Source organism: Oreochromis niloticus, linkage group LG3, assembly GCF_001858045.2.
Source record: "Oreochromis niloticus isolate F11D_XX linkage group LG3, O_niloticus_UMD_NMBU, whole genome shotgun sequence".
Lineage (NCBI taxonomy): Eukaryota > Metazoa > Chordata > Actinopteri > Cichliformes > Cichlidae > Oreochromis > Oreochromis niloticus.
Window position 1 is genome coordinate 52,339,722 of NC_031967.2, and position 24,909 is coordinate 52,364,630.

Sequence of the window (24,909 nt, forward strand, 5' to 3'; positions counted from 1 at the left end):
CAACAACAAAAACAACAACAAAAAATGTGAATGCAGCAATAATTCTCAGTGCGGCCTCTAAAACCAGTTACAAAATAAAGCATTTTAACTTTAACTCTGCGCTGTGGTTTCAGGCTCAGGTAAATCGTGGGTGTTGATGTTGGGTTTGTATGCTGTCACATAGTGGTTTTATTTATGGTCTTTACTTATATACTTATATGCATCTGTAAATCTTTGTGCTCTGTCCAGTGATATGTTTGATCACCAAATCAGAATTTTAGAGAAGCTCACACCTTTGTATCCTCTTGCATCCACTCATATTTAGATTACTTTAATGACTACTCAAAGGCAAAAATAAGAACTCAACTCAATCAAATTTAAAAAAAGAAGACAGCTGGAAAACCAAGAATGAGAAAATAAATTATACTTATATACTTTTTATACAATTTCAATGATTCACCCTGGTGAATAATCAATTTTCAATTACCTATTAAGCCCCCAAACCATATGATTTCTTGAACTCTACTCTCATCCTCATATTCTCCTGTCAAATGAATAAAAAAATTCAACTAAGACAACTTGAGAAGTAAAAATACTTCGTTTGTTGAAAGCATTACTGCTTATGGATATGTGGGACCTGTGAACAAAGATTTGTGTATTTAGGAACTCACAAGTCAAACAAGTCGTTAGTCTTGACTCTTATACATTTGACAACCTACAGGTGTCCTGAATTGCAACCAGCTTTGCTTTTAGATGTTTGAGGAGTGTTAATAACACAAATATATTCTTTTGGTTATATATCAAAAAACACACTTCCCTTCACCAAGTTACTAATAAAACGGTAAATATCAGGCATAGAATCATCTACACCTGATCAGATGACAATTCGGCCCTGTCCACTAAAACAGCTGCTTTTTCCAGCTGTTGGAGTTCACACATTCCTCACAGCAGCCAGAAGAGAGCTCAGTCTTTTACACATCCAGGATCCAGATCAGGGCCAGAGGCAGGGATCATTGTGGAGGTTGGCAGCCTGTCAGTCAGTCCGAGTCACTGTGGAAACCACCTGAGAAGATAAACCAGTGTGACTGCTGAACAACCATCCATCCTCTCTATCATATGCCTTTGGTTTCTTTTGAGCCAGTCATTTCCCACTTCTCCCTCTTATCTGCTCATCATCTGCCTTTGAGATGGACCTTCGCTCTGATCCTGGACTGTCGGGCTAGAGACAACCAACCAGGACATTTCTCTCTCTTAGATTGCCATAACTCATCAGATGGCAAGTGTATAGTGGGCATAATTTTAAAAAAATGATTTGCTTTAACTCAGTCACAGTTCAGATAGAATAAGTAATATTGCTGTAGTTTTCCTTGCAACCACCATTGGTGCGGTTTGACGTGTGTTTGTAAAATTTATTGTCTGAATCATTTTGCTAATAAACATCACTAACTATCAGCAGAGGTATCAGAATGATGATCTAAAACAGCAGACTGTGTCTCACCTAATGAGTCCAGGCCATGCTGATGAAGGCTTCACCTTCATATTTGGACCTGGCAGATCTGCGTATGCGAGCAGCTCCAGGACAAGTCTAAAGACAAAGAGAGACAAAGTCCAGACTTTAGAACATCAACACAGATCCTTTCATTCAGGACTGAATCTGCTGAGAACAAACATTATAGCTTTTGTGTCAGAATCCCTTAATTGGACCAGTTTAATGTTTTATTCTGTTTTCATAAAAGAGCATCAAGAATAAATAAAAAGAATGTTTAACAAAGACATGAGGGCTAAACCTAATTATACATGAGGGTGGTAAAGCAAATTAAGACACAGTCTAGTTCAGCTGTGAAATAATACATTTAAAGGGTCATGGCCTGTGTGTTTCTGTTGGGGAATTTTGAGTTTTCTGACTTTCATAAAGAGTTTTTAGTTTGCTTTTCATTGTTCTCTTAAGGCTTTACTATTGTGGGCCAGGTTTTGTTATTTTTAGTCTTTCAGCGTTCTGAGCTCAGGATTGTCATTTGGTCTCCTGATAAGTCGTGTTCTATGTTTTCATTTTGTCAAGCCCCTGTCTTTGTGTTAAAAGTTTTTTTTTTCAGCAGACTTACTTTCTATTTTACTTTGTAATTCCCAGAGTCCAATGTTTTGTACTAGATTTGCTTTGTTTGTATCATTTTGGCTTAATTAATTTCAGCTCTTCCCCTTTCTCCACCCATTTCCTCTTTCCTTTATTGCCTGTCGCTCTTAACCTCCTAGGACCTGGCGTCTACACATCTGGACATCACATTTTGGGTTTTCTAGACCAAACTACTAAAATTTGCTCTACAATGTCCAGATATCCACTTCTGAGGACATTATACTGCCACTATTCTATCAAAATTTTAAGTGAATGACCTCAAATGTGGATCTCATTTTTCTCAGAAACAAAAATCAGGTAAAAAATAAATAAATCATGTAATGCTTTGTTTTTACATTCATCAGGTCCTAATCAGCCCAAATAGCAAAGAGAAGTTAAAAATGCATGCCATGAAAGAGTTCGGGTCTCAGGAGGTTAAATCTATTTTCACCTGTTTAGCAGGAGTGGGACAGGCGGAGGTTTGCCCGATGCCGCAGCGCTCATGTCAGTGGAGGAATCCGGGGGTTTCTCTGTGAATTCCACATTCCCGTGGCAGTGTGCTAGGTACTTGCTCAGATTTGAAGTTTAATTTTTTGCTGTAGATAGGCGTTTTCGTCCCACACTGACTGTACAGTGGACTCTAATGTTTTTGACACTTTTTACGGAGTCAAACTCAAAGTAACGACAGTACTTCCAAGCTTTAAATACTGCATGGTCGTACTCTCTCCCACACTCCATATTATCCATTGTTGATCTGTACACTTCTGTTGCTGCCACGTGTGTCGCACACTCGTATGTCATTGTCATGAGACACTCTCACCAACACAATCATGGTTTAGTAACACAGTAACGCAGCATGCTTACAAGAAAGTAACAGTAATCTAATTACTTTTTTTGCAATGGTAATCCATTACTCTACTCGTTACTTGAAAAAGGTAATCGGAATACAGTAACAGGTTACTGTCCATCTCTGCTAACGAGGCTGCATTTGGGTTATCACTCCTCAGTACGTGATGCAAACATCTATGCCGTGGAAGAATTTTAGAGATTGAATTCACCCTGTGGGTGTATGCAATATCAATACATCTTTAAAATTAAGTAATGTAGGAGTAGGTGCATGCAAAATTAAGGGCATGATAAAATTTGGGTAGCAATAATAAAACTTTAAGATGCAGATTTGGTGTTTTTTTATAGAGCTTAACACATGCTGCTGAGTATGAGTGTAGTGTGTTGGCAGAATGCTGTACCGGGAGGCAGCTGTTCTCCTGTTTGGGACACAGGTGGAGTTTGCAGTGCAGGAAGACTTCACCAGAGCCCCCGGTGAACTCGAACATGTTGAAGGAGAAGTAGCTGGAGGCTCCCAGTCCGTTTGCTCCCACCTGCACAGTCTGGTCAGCAGGGTTGGCACAGCTGCTCACAGACAGGAAAACACACTTTGTTCAGGAGTCCATGAGAGAGATCAAAACCACATGACTCTCTGAGTCTGTCTCACCCGTTTATGATCAGGTCGTATCTCGGAGTGCTGTCGGGTGATGGCTGGTCTGTGGCCCAGCAGGAGTCGGTCACCATGACAACCATATTTCCATCCAGCCCGTCAGTCTTCAGCTCCACCCAGATCTTCTGGTCCAGCTGCACTTCAGTGTTGGAGTCCACAGCTTGTGTGCGACCGGCATCGGTGAAGGTGTTCATGGTCAGAGTGTAATCCCAAACTCCAGATGTGATGTGCTGGATCACAGAGCTGCAGAACACAAACACACTTCAGCTTTCTCTGACTCACAAACCTCATGAGAAGCTTCACATCTTAAAGAAATTCAACCACACACCTGTGTCTGATCCTGAAGGTGGCAGTCTTGATGTCCGGCTGAGTTTGGACGCAGGAGAAGTCGATGTAGATTTGGTCGTGACGAGTGATGATGTCAGAGGAGCTGTTCTGGGTCATGATGATGTTTTTATAGATGATTTGACTGTTGTTGGTCTGTGAAGCCACACAGTCAGATGTTGTCACTAAACAAATCTGTTCATTTTAAAGTTATAGAGTGTATAATTTTTTACTGCTGGGCATCAGCAATCAACTGAGTTCTATTCTGTTTCAACAACTTACTAGCTATTATGATTACTCGTTCAATATAAAGAAACAGGAATCTACCAATCCAACTTTTATTTCTGACCTGGTACTTATATCTGCTGATATAAGTGTTAAATTAACCCTTTAAGACCTACCATAGAACCAAGTCCGCCAGAGCTTATATTATATTTTTACATGCTGTAGTGCCATTTTTGGGAGCATTTCAAGTTGCTATACATCAATACAACCATTATAGCCCAAATTTTAATAATATGTATGCATTAACTATATAGTAATTATATAAATTGCAAAAAAGTACAATAAACTACAAAAAAATTGAAAATCGTTTTTGTTTTTTAACATATATTTCTAGTTAGAGAAATTTAAGAGGCTTATCCCTCAAAATTGTAAATAAAGTTGCACAAAATAGTTTCCAACCACGAGAAATTTATTTTGAGTTTTTTCATAGTTTTATTTTGGAAATACACCAATTTTTATATACTGCAGGAAAAACGAAAATAAATATAATAATGCAAATTTGCAAAAAACAGCATATGCATCAAAATAAACTATTTCCAGCAGTGCAATTTCAGTTGTAAGCATCCCAGAAACGACAGACACAAAGTCAAACATAACTTTTAAAAACACCAGTATAGGCTTATAAGGCCCTGAAGTTAAAAAACTACATTTCCGAGGAAAATGACGTCACTTCCGGTTTCGGGCAGGTAATGGCGGACATGCGATAGTTCGCGCTGATGTCTATTCCAACGTAGGAAGTGTTACGAACAGCTGATCGGATCGGCAAAGCATGTTTCTGGAATATTATGTTTTTGTTGCTGCAAGTGTTTTTTATGCAATTTTTGCAAAGTTATATGTGGAAGGAAACCGTGACCTAGGACAAGCTGATGGCATAAGATGTAAGTACAACTCCTCCGGTTTCATATGCAAAAAAAAATTGCACTAGCTTACATAGTTCCAGTTCTACAGGGATTTAAAAATAGTTACGCAAAATGAAGCGTGTCGCTCAGACCAGTTTTAAAGGGTTAAAGTTGAATGATATACCATTCTCCAAACAGAGAAACAAACATTAGAGAGTTTCTCCCTGTACTAAATGAAACTCGTACTTGGATGCTTCTGTGTATGAACTACACAGATCGTCAACATGATGAGAAGCCAGAGAGGTCAGAGGTGAAGCTGAAGCCACAGAAAGATCCCAAAACAGAGCAGAGCAGGAGAAGCTCAGCAGATGCTGGAAGATGTTTGGCTGCTTGTAGAAGGTAAAGAGGAGGAGATGAAACTCACCGTGACCACCGTCCCACAGCTGTTGCTGCTGTTGAAGCTGAAGGTGACCATGTGGGAGAGCTCGTCCACCTGACCCCTGCAGGTCGGGTCGTTGAGGTGTAAGACAGAGTAGTTGATGCCTTTGTCCTCCAGGAGACAACCGACCAGACTGACTGAAGCAGAGTTCTGCTTGCAGACTGTTGGATCACCTGAACGTCACAATATCAGTCAGAAAAATCACAGTTAGAAGTTTTCCTCCATTATTCAGCCCTGTTGTCATGATGATGTCACAGCTGTCGTACCCAAAGAGTTGTTTTCTTGGTACTTGGAGGCAAAAATGGCCCGACAGAAGCAGCGAGTGTCACCACCGACCGTCTTCTCACCGCAGAACTCGTGATCGCTGCAGGTCCTGTCCTGACAGAAGGCCTCAGAGGCTACAGAGGAACACACTGATGTATTATCCTGAAAACATGTGAGCTCTAAAAATCCACAGTTCAGGTCTTTAACAAAGGAGAGCTTATTAAGGTCTTACAGCAGCCGGTCTTTGATGTCCAGCCATCCAGAGTGTGGTTGTGTAGACTGCAGGCTCTGGCGTAGGCCTTCAGGAACTGACAGTTGAGTCCGTCCACTGCAGGATATTTACACAAAGTGTCGGTGCAGGCGGTTATGTAGGGCTCTGGGTCAATGTCACTGTTACAGGAGGAGAAGGGCGCCTCCTTCAGGAGATTACAGCTGTGCCACAGATGGAAAAACAAAATTGAAGACAATAAAATGATCATCCATAATCAGTTTTGTAAATACAGCTAATTATCACACACTACCTATCTTGCATTTGTGCTCATCTGATGGTAATTTATGGCAGATCAAAATCTAGTTAAGTCTGTAATTATTTTGTAATTTTGTTCGTACACCACCAGAATGGCTGTTAAATAAAATCATGTAAATACATAAAGATCTGACTGAACTGCAGTTTTAGCTTTCATTTAACCCTTTAAGACCTACCAAAGAACCAAATCCACCAGAGCTTATATTATATTTTTACATGCTGTAGTGCCACTTTTGGGAGCATTTCAAGTTGCTATACATCAATACAACCATTATAGCCCAAATTTTAATAATATGTATGCATTAAGTGTATATTAATTACATAAATTGCAAAAAAGTGCAATAAACTACAAAAAAATTGAAAATCGTTTTTGTTTTTTAACATATATTTCTAGTTAGAGAAATTTAAGAGGCTTATCCCTCAAAACTCCAGTTTCATATGCAAAAAGAATTATTGCGCTAGCTTACATGGTTGCAGTGCTACCGGGATTTAAAAATAGTTACGCAAAACGGAGCGTGCCCGCTCCGACCGGCTTTAAAGGGTTAAGGGACTTGACACAAGAATTACATTAAATTTTGGCTTTTCACTTTAGGGGTTCGCCATAGTGGATCATCTGCCACCATGTCGCCCTGTCCTCTCCTCCTCCTTTTTCAGCATTCTGCGTGTCCTCCTTCATCACATCCATAAAACCTCTCTGAGGTCTTTTTCTTTCATCTTATTGATTAGATCTCATATCTCATTTACTCGGGCTGCTGAGCCCCTGGTACGGGCTACTTTATTGACCTCCGGGCATGCTTTCCAACATTTGTGTTTGGACAGGGGCGGATCTAGAGAAATTTTCTTAGGGTGGCATGAGGGTGGCAAAGAAATCAAATGGGGTGGCAAAATCAAGGCTTTTTTTTTTTTCAAACACATATGCAGGTGGTTACATATGGTTAAAATGATTCAAATGCAGTAAGTATACACGTTATAGTCTATAACTTAATTATTGTCTATAGCCCACATAATTACACACTTTAGTTACATAAAACATGTAAGTTTTGATCTTATGTACTGTATAGCCTGTATAATAAATAAATATGTAGCCCAATAAGTATAAAATCCAGAAAGCTACACAACATGGGGCGGTTCATTTACAAACACAAGTCTAACTTAAGTTTCACACTGTTTTTTGTTAGAAAACAATCACATTGTTACAGCTTAAATTACACAAAATGTCAGAAATCTGCACTGTCATGAACATAAATTTAAACCTAATTTTTCATGATTTGTTGGATTAACCCACTGAGGTCTGAAATACAACCGGCCATTTTTGACTCCTTTTGAGTTTACGTTTGTATTTCACCCTCAAATTGTTTCATTTTATTTTTTCCCCCTTGCCTTGTTTGGTATCATTCTTTTCAGCTCAACTGAATTTAGTTTTTTTTTTCACTGACATACTGCATTAGTACTACTATTACTATTAATAGTACTATTACTGATCTGAAATCACACAAAGAACTTAAAATCCTAGTAGTATTTTTTTACTGTAAAAAAAACCACAGACATGTTGAGTAAATTTTTATAACTTGAAATACAAATATAAATTGTACATTTTGTAAACATATACAACTATTTATCCAAAAATGCAGCCAATACACCTGCCGTTTTTTTTTTTCATTTTCAACAACCATTTAAAAATATTACTAAAACTAAAATGAGAGAACAATCAGGTGTCGCAATAAGATGCCCCACAAATTATGTGTCACAGTAAAAAAAAAGAAAAAAAGTTTGTCCACCAAAAGACAGAGGAGAACAGCACGGGGATAAACCAGCAGGCCTGACAACAGGAGGTGTATCACTCCGCTGGTTTTCTACTTAGTGACAGTGTTTACGTTGCAAATGTGCCTTTGTGACATTCATTAGTGCCCTCACTGACACACAAAACAAAACGACTACACAACAGAACAACTACACAAGACAACACAACACACTAAGTAAACACTCCACACTAAATGTCACAAATCTAACACATCTAAAAACTCTCTCTCTCTCTCTCACTTGCTCGCTCTGTCTCGCTGCCGTTACCGTCACTCCCAAAACTTTTCCCTCTTCCTAAACAACTAAATCCCACATGTTGACTTTTTAAAAAATTGGTCGACATGGTGCATTTTTCCGCCGATAGGAAAGAGGTGGCTTTTTTTCCTTTCTTTACTGTTTTCCTTAGAAAAATGCTTAAAACCCACACACACACACAAAAACGTGACGACAGTATTTAGTAAAAAGCGTGGCTTATATATATTATCATGACTCTGGATTTACTGGCCTGTAATTAAAATGTAAAAACTTTGAAGTCCGAAATTTCAATGTGGGCTGAAATAGAGACTCAGCGTGGCTGCAGCTTTTTTGCTATGTCAGCTTAACATAGTCATGTGATTTGGAGGTGCAGCGTGGACCACAGAGGGTTAATAACACTCACCTTCCTTCCATTTCCAGAGTGTAACATCCAACCACCTGTGTAAAATCCGAAATTCCCATGGTGTTGTTCAAAATGTGCTCTGGCACAATCATAAGCATCGCTTGCTACTATGGGCTGAACCATTTGTTAATGGTGCAGGGAGGGAACACTATCTAATATCTTCAGTTTTAGCATTTAGGCACAGCCTAGTTTATTTCTCACAGTTTTTTGTTGCCTTATGGTTCCAAGAGCTGTCACCAATCTTTGCATTGTGTTATTATCTCATGACACTTGTTTAATCAGCTACCATCTCTCCTATGGACTTTTTAATGTCTACAGTCTCAGATCAACACAGCCCTGCCCTCCAGCACTATCAGCAGCAGGAGCAGCAGAAACCCCTCAACAGCAACATTGTACCCATCAGGTAAAACATAGGCTACGGTTGTTTTGCCTTGTCGCCACCTCACAACAGTGATAAAGTATGATGCAATCCCATATTAGATTCTTGATGAATGTGTGTTGTTGTTATTCAGCCTGGTTCAATGTGCCCCTTTTTAACTTTAAGCACCTGCCCCTTTAAACATCTCTGCACGGCCCTGTACCACATGCACGCCTTTTTCAGTGGTACGCTCAGGGACAGTTAATACAGTGTTTTCAACAGGGAGTGTCTGGCCCTACACCTCGCGACTCGGCATTTTCGTTTTTTCTCAAGGGTTGTAGCTTTACCGCGTACGTCGATCACAAACCCTTGATGACCCCCTATGAGCAAGCACTTTGGCAACAGTGGGAAGGATAAACTCCCTTTTAACAGGAAGAAACCTCTGGCAGAACCAGGCTCAGGGAGGGGCGGGGCCATCTGCTGCAACTGGTTGGGGTGAGATAAGGAAAACAGGATAAAGACATGCTGTGGAAGAGAGACAGAGATTAATAACGGATATGATTCAATGCAGAGAGGTCTATTAACACATGTTGGGTGAGAAAAGTGACTGGAAAGGAAAAACTCAATGCATAATGGGAATCCCCCAGCAGCCTACACCTATTGCAGCACAACTAAGGGAGGATTCAGGGTCATCTGATCCAGCCCTGACTATATGCTTTAGCATATGTCCTTCAATATGTACATTGAAGGACATATCCTGGTCAAAAAATGACTCCAAGGTTCCTCACAGTGTTACTGGAGGCCAAGGTAATGCCATCCAGAGTAAAAATCTGGTTAGATACCATATTTCTAAGATTTTCAGGGCCGAGTACAATAACCTCAGTTTGATCTGAATTAAGAAGCAGAAAGTTAGCGGCCATCCAGGTCTTTATGTCTTTAAGACATTCCTGCAGTTTAACTAATTGATGTGTGTTACCTGGCTTCATGGATAGAGCTGGGTGTCATCTGCATAGCAGTGAAAATGTATACTATGCCTTCGAATGATACTGCCTAGAGGAAGCATGTATCATGTAAACAGAATTGGTCCTAGCACTGAACCCTGTGGACCTAGTTGGTCAGGGGTTCATTATACAGCAAGATAATGACCCAAAACATAAGTCCAAGGTATGCCAGAACTACCTCAGGAAAAAGAACAGGATGGTAAGGTTGAAATCATGAAGTGGCCAAGACAGTCTCCAGACTTAAACCCCCTTGAGCTGGTTTGGGATGAACTGGACAGAAGAGTCAAAGCAGAGCAACCTATGCAACATGTACGGGAACTTATGCAACAGATATAGGAATAACTTTTGAATAATATTTGATTTCTATTATAAAAAGAATGCCATTGGTGTTTTCAGCTGTTATATATCTGCCAAAGGTGGCTACTGTGATGAGTGAAAAGATTAGAATACATTTTGGTCTATAAATTGATTCTATGATTTCTTTTTCACTACAATTGCTTATTTGTACTATGCTTTCATTTCAGAGTGCAATGAGACATTAAACTGCACAATTTTCAACAAAAAATGGAAAAAGTGGGGTGTTCTAAAACTTTTAAATGGTTGTGTACATCTACTCAGTGCCTGATAATAGCAGGTACCTAACCTAGTCAAGAACACTTCTGTTAAGGTAACCATAACATTGCCAAAATCGGTTTCATAACAAGGGGCAAACTAAGGGTTACAATCATGAACAAGAAGGCTGATTTAGACTTTAGTAGCAGAATGATGAAGTATGGAGGAGAGAAATAGTTCATAATCTGAAGTACAAATTATCTGTCACAGATGGTGGAGACAGTGTTATAGCATGGGCATGAATGCCTTCCAGTGGAACCAATTATTTCTGAGCCTGTGAAAACATCAAACTGTGTATATATCTGTAATTCGTAAACAGTTAATACAAGACTTGCTGAACACCTTTGCTTAATGCTGAAAATCTGCACTTAAGTCAAGTCTTAATTGTGGCTTTTAATTTGGTGGTCTGGAGAGACAAACTTCTAAAGAAGTAGACAAGGTAATTGCCCCAAATGTTATGGATCCAACAATACAGCACATGCTTCATGCTGTGTGGATCAGTCTGCTCACCGTTCAGTTACACTGGTGCAGTCGATCGTGCTGTCAGCAGGCTCACTGTACTGGATCTCACAGCTAGAGGGCGACAAACAACAAAGTTCAGGCTCATTCACACAAGGGACTGTGAGCTTGTGATGAGGTCTTACCTGGTGGAGCTGTACTCAGAGAGTCTCAGGTCACTCAGAGACCTGCTGGAGTTTCCACACAGACCCTCCACAGATGAACCAGCAGGTCCTGCACAGGATCAGGACAGAATGAGTCAGATCAGCATCAATACTCAAACTGGACGAACACAGAAGAATAAATAACAGCACAGTTTACAGTTTATGTTGCATGAATTAAACTTTTTAACTTCTGTACCTTCTAAGTAGATCTGTGCGGTGTAGCCATCAAAGAAGACAGAGATGATGAGGTTGGAGAGCGACAACTTTGCAGTGACTCCAGTTTGGTCCTTAGAGAGCTGCACACCGTGAACCAGCTGAGGTGAGCTGCTGAGGGTCAGCGTGGAGTCGTCCAGCTGCATCACAGCAGAGACAAAGTGGAGGAAACACTGAGTGAAACATGTCAAACACACAAACAGGCTGATTTCACAGCAACAACCACTGAGTTCAGCAGCTCTGAAAGAACTGCTTCTAACAGCCCTGAGAAGAAAGATGAGAGGAGACACAGCAGAGGATGAGGGAGGACTTTGGATCAGACTCCACTCTGACACATGAACTGTGGCTGTAGGTCGCTTACCTGAACTCTCCCACCTTGTTCCAGGTGAATGTAATGCCCGTCCACACGCAGCGTCACACTGTCCAAAAAGCTCACATCTTTACTGAGCCGGTCCTCAAACGTGCCCAGAACACGGAAGTCTGGGAGTGACGGAGTCGAGAACAGAGGGTACGCACACCGATCCTGGATGGAGTTAATCTGGCCGTGGACGTCAATGATAGTGGGGCCGGTCACAGTGCAGATCGAGTCCACCACACTGGACACCTCAGGTAGAGATTCTTAAAAATAAAAGGGAAAGGACGTCTTAGTATCAGCTCTACAAGTCCTCTGAATTTTGAAAGTTTGGAACTTCTTGCACAGTCTAAACAGATGTGATGACAAGTTCAAGAGATGGATACAGGAACATTAAACTATCGTCACACTTTCAGCATGGACTGATACAACCTCCGGAATGTAATGGTCTCTTGGAATTTCTTTGAGTTTTCTTTTGGGTTCCTTGTAATACATGTATTTAATTAAGGAATTACAGTAGTTAGAAAAATATTAAGTAACTTTTAACATATTTCAGCACATGATTTACATTATCTTTTCCAGAAAGTGTGACTATGAAGGAGACCTGTTTGGGTACTTTTGTGTTGTGTTGTTTACTGTTTACAAGAGTGGAAAGTATTTGGAAAGACTGATCCTCACAGACAGTTGATGGAACTAGGGACTGAGTGTCAGGGGATGGGTCTGTGACCTATTTCGCCGTGTTTGTGTGTCTTGTTTCCAAAGTGATATCTCAAATCAGGATCAGAATACTTTATTGATCCCCAGGGGAAATTATTTTTCGTTACAGTGCTCCATTATAAACAAACATTAACAGAGACAGACAATACACTAACTAAGAATAGCACAATATATACAGGCATATATATACATAAAAGACACTATACATAAAAGTCACGATTAATAAATAGCTGAAAATGTGTAAAAAGGGTGTAGCTGTTGCAGTAAACAGTGTGTTAAGTGGATGAGTTGTACAGGGAGATGGCCACAGGCAGGAATGATTTCCTGTCGTTCAGTGGTGCTTTTCGGTAATCTCAGTCTCTCACTGAACGTGCTCCTGTGACTGACCAGCATGTCATGGAGTGGGTGGGAGGTGTTATCGAATATTGTCTTTATCTTGGACAGCATCCGCCTCTCCGACACCACCTTGAGGGAGTCCAGCTCCATCCCCACAACATTACTGGCCTTACGGATCAGTTTATCGAGTCTGTTGGCATCTGCGACCTTCAGCCTGCTCCCCCAGCAAGCAACAGCATAGAGGATCACACTGGCCACAAAAGACTCATAGAAAATCCTGAGCATTTTCTGGCAGATGTTGAAGGACCTCAGTCGCCTCAAAAAATAGAGACGACTCTATTAATCAGTATAAATTTTGCCTAATGCAATGACAGGACCCTGACACTTTGGTGTGCCCCAAGTGTTCAGCAGTCGAGGCATTTAATGTAGTCACATGGCTTTTTGAAGTCTTGGATATTATTTGGCTGCTCACAGTGAAAAAGAATCACTTCCTGTGGACAGTAGGTGATGTCACAGAGCACCCACTAACTATGTTTCATGCTGCTGTTTATCATTTGTGGAACCCACAATGAAAATCTAGTCTAGAATGGATGAAATTTAACCACTTAATCCGGAAGTTCTGCTTCTGCCAGGTATGATTGTGACCAAATATTGTTAGTTGGGCTTTCCAGAATGTGATTCTCATGGAGCTTGTAACAGATGGTATGTTGGATAATATATATTTGAGCTGGAACAATTTCAAGTGCTGTGGAAACACATTGCCTTTTGGTGTTGTCCCACTTTAACAAAAACTGAAAAGCGTCCCAAATTACCATCACGAAGGGCTGAAAGAAGAGTTGGTTCAAGTGCAAAGTCTTTGAAGAGTGTAAAATCTTGCAAATTTGCATTTTAAAGGGAAAATGATTGACTTCTTCTTGGGCTTACGGTTCCAAGACATTTGGCTCCAAGAGATTTTTAAAAAAAAATAATATTTTCAATGTAGAAGAGATTGTGGGTCAGACAGTGTAGCATAAATCAAAAAATTTCATAGCTGTTGACTGCAAACCTGTCAGCTAAACATCCTGGACAAATAATCAAGCAGTGGCACTTCAGTGTAAGCAGCTGCACAAATTTACCTTCACAGATGACACCAGCGTCCTCAGAGTGTCCACAGTTGTGAGATCCAAATCCTAAGTGCTGGCACTGAGTGAGATTTGACTCACTGCCTGAGCAACTGACATCATCCAACCAGATGGGTCCGGTGCCCTGTCCAAACTGTGCACTTTGTGGTGCTGAGACGACCCTGCCACAGCCCAGCTGTCTACACACCACCTGAGCATCCACCTGGTCCCATGAATCATCGCAAACCGTCCCCCACTGCCCACTGTGGAAGATCTCCACCCTGCCAGAGCAAGAGCTGTTTCCTCCATTAACCAGGCGGATGTGCCCCTCCACTGCTGCACTGTTGCTCACTGCTGTTGTAGAATTTAACCCGACCTGATTGGCTGTAGAGATCTGTGGTATTGGAGCAGGTGTGGTTGAGGGAACTGCAGATGTGGTTGTGTTCACCTCTGTTTACAGTCAATACATAAATAAATAAGTGAAAGTACTGCACTAATGCTGAGAGCATTTTTCTCATGAAGAGTTAAATTGAACAGGAACATGAAAAGGGTGAATATGTTACAGTGTAACTAGGGGGCAACAATACCTGCACAGTATGCAAGGTGGCACACAGATGGCCTCTCAAGTTTGTAAACGTAGTAGTTTCCATGGCAGAGTTTGACTTGGATGGTGTGTGAGCTAAAATAGCAGCAGCTGCCAGACCAGTTGTTGCACACAGTGCGAGTTACAGTTTCACCTGGCTGTGTGGGATGAGGTTGTGTTATCCACAGAGGAGCATGGGTTCCACACCTGTTTGTGTCTATACACCTCTCGGGAATACGAGCATAGGAGCTCCCCAGAAACAGGCGGTACCAGCCTTGCCAGTTAATAGATTGATCACAGTGTAGGTCCTGAGTATTTGTGTTGTTTGTTGAACGCCATTCATCATTCAGTACAGCGTAGTTGTAACAAGGATCAACACTTTGGGGAGTTTCTGAAGGATGAAAAGAAGTAATCTTTATTTCAAGCAACTTTTTAACTGATTTTCATACAACCTTTTATTCTATGCTATAAACACTTTTTAATGATCACACACACTGATGGATGTTTTGTGGACAATTTGGGTTCAAAATCTTGGTCAAGAAAACTTTGACATGCAGACTAAAGGATGCAGGGATCGAATATGAGGTGTGAACGAGCCTTGAAATATGAAATTTTGGAGTTAAATTGTGTGTCTACTTTCCAAAGTGATATCTCAAATACAATCAGTATTAATTCTGCCTAATTGGATGACAGGACCCTGACACTTTAGTGCACCCCAACTGTTCAGCAGTTTAGGCATTTAATGCAGTCACATGGCTTTTTGAAGTCTCGGATATTATTTTGCTGCTCAGAGCCAAAAAGAGTCACGTCCTGTGCACAGTAGGTGAGGTCACAGAGCACCCACTATGTTTCATGTTGCTGTATGTCATTTGCGGAACCCACAATGAAAATTTATTCTAGAATGGATGAAATTTAACCACCTAATCCGGAAGTTCTATTTCTACCGGTGCAGGTATGACTGAGACCACATATTGTTACTCAGGCTTTCCAGAATGTGATTCTCATGGAGCTTGGAAAAGCTGGTACATGTTGGATAATATATATTTGAGCTGGAACAATTTCAAGTGCTGTGGAAACACATTGCATTTTGTTGCTGTCCCACTTTAACAAAAACTGAGACGCGTCCCAATTTACCATCAAAAGGGCTGAAAGAAGAGTTGGTTCAATTCTACCAAATTTAGATTTTAAAGGGAAAATGATTGACTTCCTGTTGGGTTCACAGTTCCAAAAGATTTGGCTCCAAGAGATGTTTTTTAAATAATATTTTAAATGTAGAAGAGATTGTGAGTCAGACAGTGTAGCATAAATAAAAAGTATCATAGCTGTTGACTGCAAACCTGTCAGCTAAACATCCTGGACAAATAATCAAGCAGTGGCACTTCAGTGTAAGCAGCTGCACAAATTTACCTTCACAGATGACACCAGCGTCCTCAGAGTGTCCACAGTTGTGAGATCCAAATCCTAAGTGCTGGCACTGAGTGAGATTTGACTCACTGCCTGAGCAACTGACATCATCCAACCAGATGGGTCCGGTGCCCTGTCCAAACTGTGCATTTTGTGGTGCTGAGATGACCCTGCCACAGCCCAGCTGTCTACACACCACCTGAGCATCCACCTGGTCCCATGAATCATCGCAAACCGTCCCCCACTGCCCACTGTGGAAGAGCTCCACCCTGCCAGAGCAAGAGCTGTTTCCTCCATTAACCAGGCGGATGTGCCCCTCCACTGCTGCACTGTTGCTCACTGCTGTTGTAGAATTTAACCCGACCTGATTGGCTGTAGAGATCTGTGGTATTGGAGCAGGTGTGGTTGAGGGAACTGCAGATGTGGTTGTGTTCACCTCTGTTTACAGTCAATACATAAATAAATAAGTGAAAGTACTGCACTAATGCTGAGAGCATTTTTCTCATGAAGAGATAAATTGAACAGGAAGATGAAAAGGATGAATTTGTTACAGTGTAACTAGGGGGCAACAATACCTGCACAGTATGCAAGGTGGCACACAGATGGCCTCTCAAGTTTGTAAACGTAGTAGTTTCCATGGCAGAGTTTGACTTGAATGGTGTGTGAGCTAAAATAGCAGCAGCTGCCAGACCAGTTGTTGCACACAGTGCGAGTTACAGTTTCACCGGGCTGTGTGGGATGAGGTTGTGTTATCCACAGAGGAGCATGGGTTCCACACCTGTTTGTGTCTATACACCTCTCGGGAATACGAGCATCAGAGCTCCCAAGAAACAGGCGGTACCAGCCTTGCCAGTTAATAGATTGATCACAGTGTAGGTCCTGAGTATTTGTGTTGTTTGTTGAACGCCATTCATCATTCAGCACAGTGTAGTTGTAACAAGGATCAACACTTTGGGGAGTTTCTGAAGGATGAAAAGAAGTAATCTTTATTTCAAGCAACTTTCACTGATATTTATACATAGCTTTATTCTATGCTATAAACACTTTTTAATGATCACACACACTGATGGATGTTTTGGGGACAATTTGGGTTCAAAATCTTGGCCAAGAACACTTCGACATGCAGACTGAAAGATGCAGGGATCGAATATGTGGTGTGAACGAGCCTTGAAATATTAACCTTGGGAGTTAAATTGTGTGTCTTGTTTCCAAACTGATATCTCAAATACAATCAGTATAAATTCTGCCTAATGCGATGACAGGACCCTGACACTTTGGTGTGCCCCAAGTGTTCAGCAGTCGAGGCATTTAATGTAGTCACATGGCTTTTTGAAGTCTCGGATATTATTTGGCTGCTCACAGTGAAAAAGAATCACTTCCTGTGGACAGTAGGTGATGTCACAGAGCACCCACTAACTATGTTTCATGCTGCTGTTTATCATTTGTGGAACCCACAATGAAAATCTAGTCTAGAATGGATGAAATTTAACCACTTAATCCGGAAGTTCTGCTTCTGCCAGGTATGATTGTGACCAAATATTGTTAGTTGGGCTTTCCTGAATGTGATTCTCATGGAGCTTGTAACAGATGGTACATGCTGGATAATATATATTTGAGCTGGAACAATTTCAAGTGCTGTGGAAACACATTGCATTTTGTTGCTGTCCCACTTTAACAAAAACTGAGACGCGTCCCAATTTACCATCAAAAGGGCTGAAAGAAGAGTTGGTTCAATTCTACCAAATTTAGATTTTAAAGGGAAAATGATTGACTTCCTGTTGGGTTCACAGTTCCAAGACATTTGGCTCCAAGAGATGTTTTTTAAATAATACTTTAAATGTAGAAGAGATTGTGAGTCAGACAGTGTAGCATAAATAAAAAGTATCATAGCTGTTGACTGCAAACCTGTCAGCTAAACATCCTGGACAAATAATCAAGCAGTGGCACTTCAGTGTAAGCAGCTGCACAAATTTACCTTCACAGATGACACCAGCGTCCTCAGAGTGTCCACAGTTGTGAGATCCAAATCCTAAGTGCTGGCACTGAGTGAGATTTGACTCACTGCCTGAGCAACTGACATCATCCAACCAGATGGGTCCGGTGCCCTGTCCAAACTGTGCATTTTGTGGTGCTGAGATGACCCTGCCACAGCCCAGCTGTCTACACACCACCTGAGCATCCACCTGGTCCCATGAATCATCGCAAACCGTCCCCCACTGCCCACTGTGGAAGAGCTCCACCCTGCCAGAGCAAGAGCTGTTTCCTCCATTAACCAGGCGGATGTGCCCCTCCACTGCTGCACTGTTGCTCACTGCTGTTGTAGAATTTAACCCGACCTGATTGGCTGTAGAGATCTGTGGTATTGGAGCAGGTGTGGTTGAGGGAACTGCAGATGTGGTTGTGTTCACCTCTGTTTACAGTCAATACATAAATAAATAAGTGAAAGTACTGCACTAATGCTGAGAGCATTTTTCTCATGAAGAGTTAAATTGAACAGGAAGATGAAAAGGATGAATTTGTTACAGTGTAACTAGGGGGCAACAATACCTGCACAGTATGCAAGGTGGCACACAGATGGCCTCTCAAGTTTGTAAACGTAGTAGTTTCCATGGCAGAGTTTGACTTGGATGGTGTGTGAGCTAAAATAGCAGCAGCTGCCAGACCAGTTGTTGCACACAGTGCGAGTTACAGTTTCACCGAGCTGTGTGGGATGAGGTTGTGTTATCCACAGAGGAGCATGGGTTCCACACCTGTTTGTGTCTATACACCTCTCGGGAATACGAGCATCAGAGCTCCCAAGAAACAGGCGGTACCAGCCTTGCCAGTTAATAGATTGATCACAGTGTAGGTCCTGAGTATTTGTGTTGTTTGTTGAACGCCATTCATCATTCAGTACAGTGTAGTTGTAACAAGGATCAACACTTTGGGGAGTTTCTGAAGGATGAAAAGAAGTAATCTTTATTTCAAGCAACTTTCACTGATATTTATACATAGCTTTATTCTATGCTATAAACACTTTTTAATGATCACACACACTGATGGATGTTTTGGGGACAATTTGGGTTCAAAATCTTGGCCAAGAACACTTCGACATGCAGACTGAAAGATGCAGGGATCGAATATGTGGTGTGAACGAGCCTTGAAATATTAACCTTGGGAGTTAAATTGTGTGTCTTGTTTCCAAACTGATATCTCAAATACAATCAGTATAAATTCTGCCTAATGCAATGACAGGACCCTGACACTTTGGTGTGCCCCAAGTGTTCAGCAGTCGAGGCATTTAATGTAGTCACATGGCTTTTGAAGTCTCGGATATTATTTGGCTGCTCACAGTGAAAAAGAATCACTTCCTGTGGACAGTAGGTGATGTCACAGAGCACCCACTAACTATGTTTCATGCTGCTGTTTATCATTTGTGGAACCCACAATGAAAATCTAGTCTAGAATGGATGAAATTTAACCACTTAATCCGGAAGTTCTGCTTCTGCCAGGTATGATTGTGACCAAATATTGTTAGTTGGGCTTTCCTGAATGTGATTCTCATGGAGCTTGTAACAGATGGTACATGTTGGATAATATATATTTGAGCTGGAACAATTTCAAGTGCTGTGGAAACACATTGCATTTTGTTGCTGTCCCACTTTAACAAAAACTGAGACGCGTCCCAATTTACCATCAAAAGGGCTGAAAGAAGAGTTGGTTCAATTCTACCAAATTTAGATTTTAAAGGGAAAATGATTGACTTCCTGTTGGGTTCACAGTTCCAAGACATTTGGCTCCAAGAGATGTTTTTTAAATAATACTTTAAATGTAGAAGAGATTGTGAGTCAGACAGTGTAGCATAAATAAAAAGTATCATAGCTGTTGACTGCAAACCTGTCAGCTAAACATCCTGGACAAATAATCAAGCAGTGGCACTTCAGTGTAAGCAGCTGCACAAATTTACCTTCACAGATGACACCAGCGTCCTCAGAGTGTCCACAGTTGTGAGATCCAAATCCTAAGTGCTGGCACTGAGTGAGATTTGACTCACTGCCTGAGCAACTGACATCATCCAACCAGATGGGTCCGGTGCCCTGTCCAAACTGTGCATTTTGTGGTGCTGAGATGACCCTGCCACAGCCCAGCTGTCTACACACCACCTGAGCATCCACCTGGTCCCATGAATCATCGCAAACCGTCCCCCACTGCCCACTGTGGAAGAGCTCCACCCTGCCAGAGCAAGAGCTGTTTCCTCCATTAACCAGGCGGATGTGCCCCTCCACTGCTGCACTGTTGCTCACTGCTGTTGTAGAATTTAACCCGACCTGATTGGCTGTAGAGATCTGTGGTATTGGAGCAGGTGTGGTTGAGGGAACTGCAGATGTGGTTGTGTTCACCTCTGTTTACAGTCAATACATAAATAAATAAGTGAAAGTACTGCACTAATGCTGAGAGCATTTTTCTCATGAAGAGTTAAATTGAACAGGAAGATGAAAAGGATGAATTTGTTACAGTGTAACTAGGGGGCAACAATACCTGCACAGTATGCAAGGTGGCACACAGATGGCCTCTCAAGTTTGTAAACGTAGTAGTTTCCATGGCAGAGTTTGACTTGGATGGTGTGTGAGCTAAAATAGCAGCAGCTGCCAGACCAGTTGTTGCACACAGTGCGAGTTACAGTTTCACCGAGCTGTGTGGGATGAGGTTGTGTTATCCACAGAGGAGCATGGGTTCCACACCTGTTTGTGTCTATACACCTCTCGGGAATACGAGCATCAGAGCTCCCAAGAAACAGGCGGTACCAGCCTTGCCAGTTAATAGATTGATCACAGTGTAGGTCCTGAGTATTTGTGTTGTTTGTTGAACGCCATTCATCATTCAGTACAGTGTAGTTGTAACAAGGATCAACACTTTGGGGAGTTTCTGAAGGATGAAAAGAAGTAATCTTTATTTCAAGCAACTTTCACTGATATTTATACATAGCTTTATTCTATGCTATAAACACTTTTTAATGATCACACACACTGATGGATGTTTTGGGGACAATTTGGGTTCAAAATCTTGGCCAAGAACACTTCGACATGCAGACTGAAAGATGCAGGGATCGAATATGTGGTGTGAACGAGCCTTGAAATATTAACCTTGGGAGTTAAATTGTGTGTCTTGTTTCCAAACTGATATCTCAAATACAATCAGTATAAATTCTGCCTAATGCAATGACAGGACCCTGACACTTTGGTGTGCCCCAAGTGTTCAGCAGTCGAGGCATTTAATGTAGTCACATGGCTTTTTGAAGTCTCGGATATTATTTGGCTGCTCACAGTGAAAAAGAATCACTTCCTGTGGACAGTAGGTGATGTCACAGAGCACCCACTAACTATGTTCATGCTGCTGTTTATCATTTGTGGAACCCACAATGAAAATCTAGTCTAGAATGGATGAAATTTAACCACTTAATCCGGAAGTTCTGCTTCTGCCAGGTATGATTGTGACCAAATATTGTTAGTTGGGCTTTCCTGAATGTGATTCTCATGGAGCTTGTAACAGATGGTACATGTTGGATAATATATATTTGAGCTGGAACAATTTCAAGTGCTGTGGAAACACATTGCATTTTGTTGCTGTCCCACTTTAACAAAAACTGAGACGCGTCCCAATTTACCATCAAAAGGGCTGAAAGAAGAGTTGGTTCAATTCTACCAAATTTAGATTTTAAAGGGAAAATGATTGACTTCCTGTTGGGTTCACAGTTCCAAAAGATTTGGCTCCAAGAGATGTTTTTTAAATAATACTTTAAATGTAGAAGAGATTGTGAGTCAGACAGTGTAGCATAAATAAAAAGTATCATAGCTGTTGACTGCAAACCTGTCAGCTAAACATCCTGGACAAATAATCAAGCAGTGGCACTTCAGTGTAAGCAGCTGCACAAATTTACCTTCACAGATGACACCAGCGTCCTCAGAGTGTCCACAGTTGTGAGATCCAAATCCTAAGTGCTGGCACTGAGTGAGATTTGACTCACTGCCTGAGCAACTGACATCATCCAACCAGATGGGTCCGGTGCCCTGTCCAAACTGTGCATTTTGTGGTGCTGAGATGACCCTGCCACAGCCCAGCTGTCTACACACCACCTGAGCATCCACCTGGTCCCATGAATCATCGCAAACCGTCCCCCACTGCCCACTGTGGAAGAGCTCCACCCTGCCAGAGCAAGAGCTGTTTCCTCCATTAACCAGGCGGATGTGCCCCTCCACTGCTGCACTGTTGCTCACTGCTGTTGTAGAATTTAACCCGACCTGATTGGCTGTAGAGATCTGTGGTATTGGAGCAGGTGTGGTTGAGGGAACTGCAGATGTGGTTGTGTTCACCTCTGTTTACAGTCAATACATAAATAAATAAGTGAAAGTACTGCACTAATGCTGAGAGCATTTTTCTCATGAAGAGTTAAATTGAACAGGAAGATGAAAAGGATGAATTTGTTACAGTGTAACTAGGGGGCAACAATACCTGCACAGTATGCAAGGTGGCACACAGATGGCCTCTCAAGTTTGTAAACGTAGTAGTTTCCATGGCAGAGTTTGACTTGGATGGTGTGTGAGCTAAAATAGCAGCAGCTGCCAGACCAGTTGTTGCACACAGTGCGAGTTACAGTTTCACCGGCTGTGTGGGATGAGGTTGTGTTATCCACAGAGGAGCATGGGTTCCACACCTGTTTGTGTCTATACACCTCTCGGGAATACGAGCATCAGAGCTCCCAAGAAACAGGCGGTACCAGCCTTGCCAGTTAATAGATTGATCACAGTGTAGGTCCTGAGTATTTGTGTTGTTTGTTGAACGCCATTCATCATTCAGTACAGTGTAGTTGTAACAAGGATCAACACTTTGGGGAGTTTCTGAAGGATGAAAAGAAGTAATCTTTATTTCAAGCAACTTTCACTGATATTTATACATAGCTTTATTCTATGCTATAAACACTTTTTAATGATCACACACACTGATGGATGTTTGGGGACAATTTGGGTTCAAAATCTTGGCCAAGAACACTTCGACATGCAGACTGAAAGATGCAGGGATCGAATATGTGGTGTGAACGAGCCTTGAAATATTAACCTTGGGAGTTAAATTGTGTGTCTTGTTTCCAAACTGATATCTCAAATACAATCAGTATAAATTCTGCCTAATGCAATGACAGGACCCTGACACTTTGGTGTGCCCCAAGTGTTCAGCAGTCGAGGCATTTAATGTAGTCACATGGCTTTTTGAAGTCTCGGATATTATTTGGCTGCTCACAGTGAAAAAGAATCACTTCCTGTGGACAGTAGGTGATGTCACAGAGCACCCACTAACTATGTTTCATGCTGCTGTTTATCATTTGTGGAACCCACAATGAAAATCTAGTCTAGAATGGATGAAATTTAACCACTTAATCCGGAAGTTCTGCTTCTGCCAGGTATGATTGTGACCAAATATTGTTAGTTGGGCTTTCCTGAATGTGATTCTCATGGAGCTTGTAACAGATGGTACATGTTGGATAATATATATTTGAGCTGGAACAATTTCAAGTGCTGTGGAAACACATTGCATTTTGTTGCTGTCCCACTTTAACAAAAACTGAGACGCGTCCCAATTTACCATCAAAAGGGCTGAAAGAAGAGTTGGTTCAATTCTACCAAATTTAGATTTTAAAGGGAAAATGATTGACTTCCTGTTGGGTTCACAGTTCCAAGATTTGGCTCCAAGAGATGTTTTTTAAATAATACTTTAAATGTAGAAGAGATTGTGAGTCAGACTGTGTAGCATAAATAAAAAGTATCATAGCTGTTGACTGCAAACCTGTCAGCTAAACATCCTGGACAAATAATCAAGCAGTGGCACTTCAGTGTAAGCAGCTGCACAAATTTACCTTCACAGATGACACCAGCGTCCTCAGAGTGTCCACAGTTGTGAGATCCAAATCCTAAGTGCTGGCACTGAGTGAGATTTGACTCACTGCCTGAGCAACTGACATCATCCAACCAGATGGGTCCGGTGCCCTGTCCAAACTGTGCATTTTGTGGTGCTGAGATGACCCTGCCACAGCCCAGCTGTCTACACACCACCTGAGCATCCACCTGGTCCCATGAATCATCGCACACTGTCCCCCACTGCCCACTGTGGAAGAGCTCCACCCTGCCAGAGCAAGAGCTGTTTCCTCCATTAACCAGGCGGATGTGCCCCTCCACTGCTGCACTGTTGCTCACTGCTGTTGTAGAATTTAACCCGACCTGATTGGCTGTAGAGATCTGTGGTATTGGAGCAGGTGTGGTTGAGGGAACTGCAGATGTGGTTGTGTTCACCTCTGTTTACAGTCAATACATAAATAAATAAGTGAAAGTACTGCACTAATGCTGAGAGCATTTTTCTCATGAAGAGTTAAATTGAACAGGAAGATGAAAAGGATGAATTTGTTACAGTGTAACTAGGGGGCAACAATACCTGCACAGTATGCAAGGTGGCACACAGATGGCCTCTCAAGTTTGTAAACGTAGTAGTTTCCATGGCAGAGTTTGACTTGGATGGTGTGTGAGCTAAAATAGCAGCAGCTGCCAGACCAGTTGTTGCACACAGTGCGAGTTACAGTTTCACCGAGCTGTGTGGGATGAGGTTGTGTTATCCACAGAGGAGCATGGGTTCCACACCTGTTTGTGTCTATACACCTCTCGGGAATACGAGCATCAGAGCTCCCAAGAAACAGGCGGTACCAGCCTTGCCAGTTAATAGATTGATCACAGTGTAGGTCCTGAGTATTTGTGTTGTTTGTTGAACGCCATTCATCATTCAGCACAGTGTAGTTGTAACAAGGATCAACACTTTGGGGAGTTTCTGAAGGA

At 41.7% G+C, this 24,909-nt stretch overlaps 1 protein-coding gene across 1 annotated transcript in view; it reads right to left on the bottom strand.

The window, feature by feature from the left end:
- Window positions 1-294: 294 nt before the first annotated feature.
- LOC100700312 (deleted in malignant brain tumors 1 protein) overlaps window positions 295-24,909 on the bottom strand; it is a 162,226-nt gene continuing 137,611 nt past the window's right edge. The window contains 25 exon segments of the mRNA XM_019360307.2: window positions 295-1,042; window positions 1,478-1,564; window positions 3,337-3,499; window positions 3,582-3,827; window positions 3,913-4,064; window positions 5,457-5,644; window positions 5,738-5,869; window positions 5,968-6,167; window positions 11,201-11,263; window positions 11,335-11,422; window positions 11,549-11,705; window positions 11,927-12,183; window positions 14,086-14,520; window positions 14,658-15,044; window positions 16,061-16,495; window positions 16,633-17,019; window positions 18,033-18,467; window positions 18,605-18,991; window positions 20,004-20,438; window positions 20,576-20,962; window positions 21,975-22,409; window positions 22,547-22,699; window positions 22,702-22,932; window positions 23,943-24,377; window positions 24,515-24,901. Of these exon segments, the coding sequence (XP_019215852.1) occupies window positions 1,478-1,564; window positions 3,337-3,499; window positions 3,582-3,827; window positions 3,913-4,064; window positions 5,457-5,644; window positions 5,738-5,869; window positions 5,968-6,167; window positions 11,201-11,263; window positions 11,335-11,422; window positions 11,549-11,705; window positions 11,927-12,183; window positions 14,086-14,520; window positions 14,658-15,044; window positions 16,061-16,495; window positions 16,633-17,019; window positions 18,033-18,467; window positions 18,605-18,991; window positions 20,004-20,438; window positions 20,576-20,962; window positions 21,975-22,409; window positions 22,547-22,699; window positions 22,702-22,932; window positions 23,943-24,377; window positions 24,515-24,901 (6,662 nt within the window). The 3' untranslated portion in view covers window positions 295-1,042.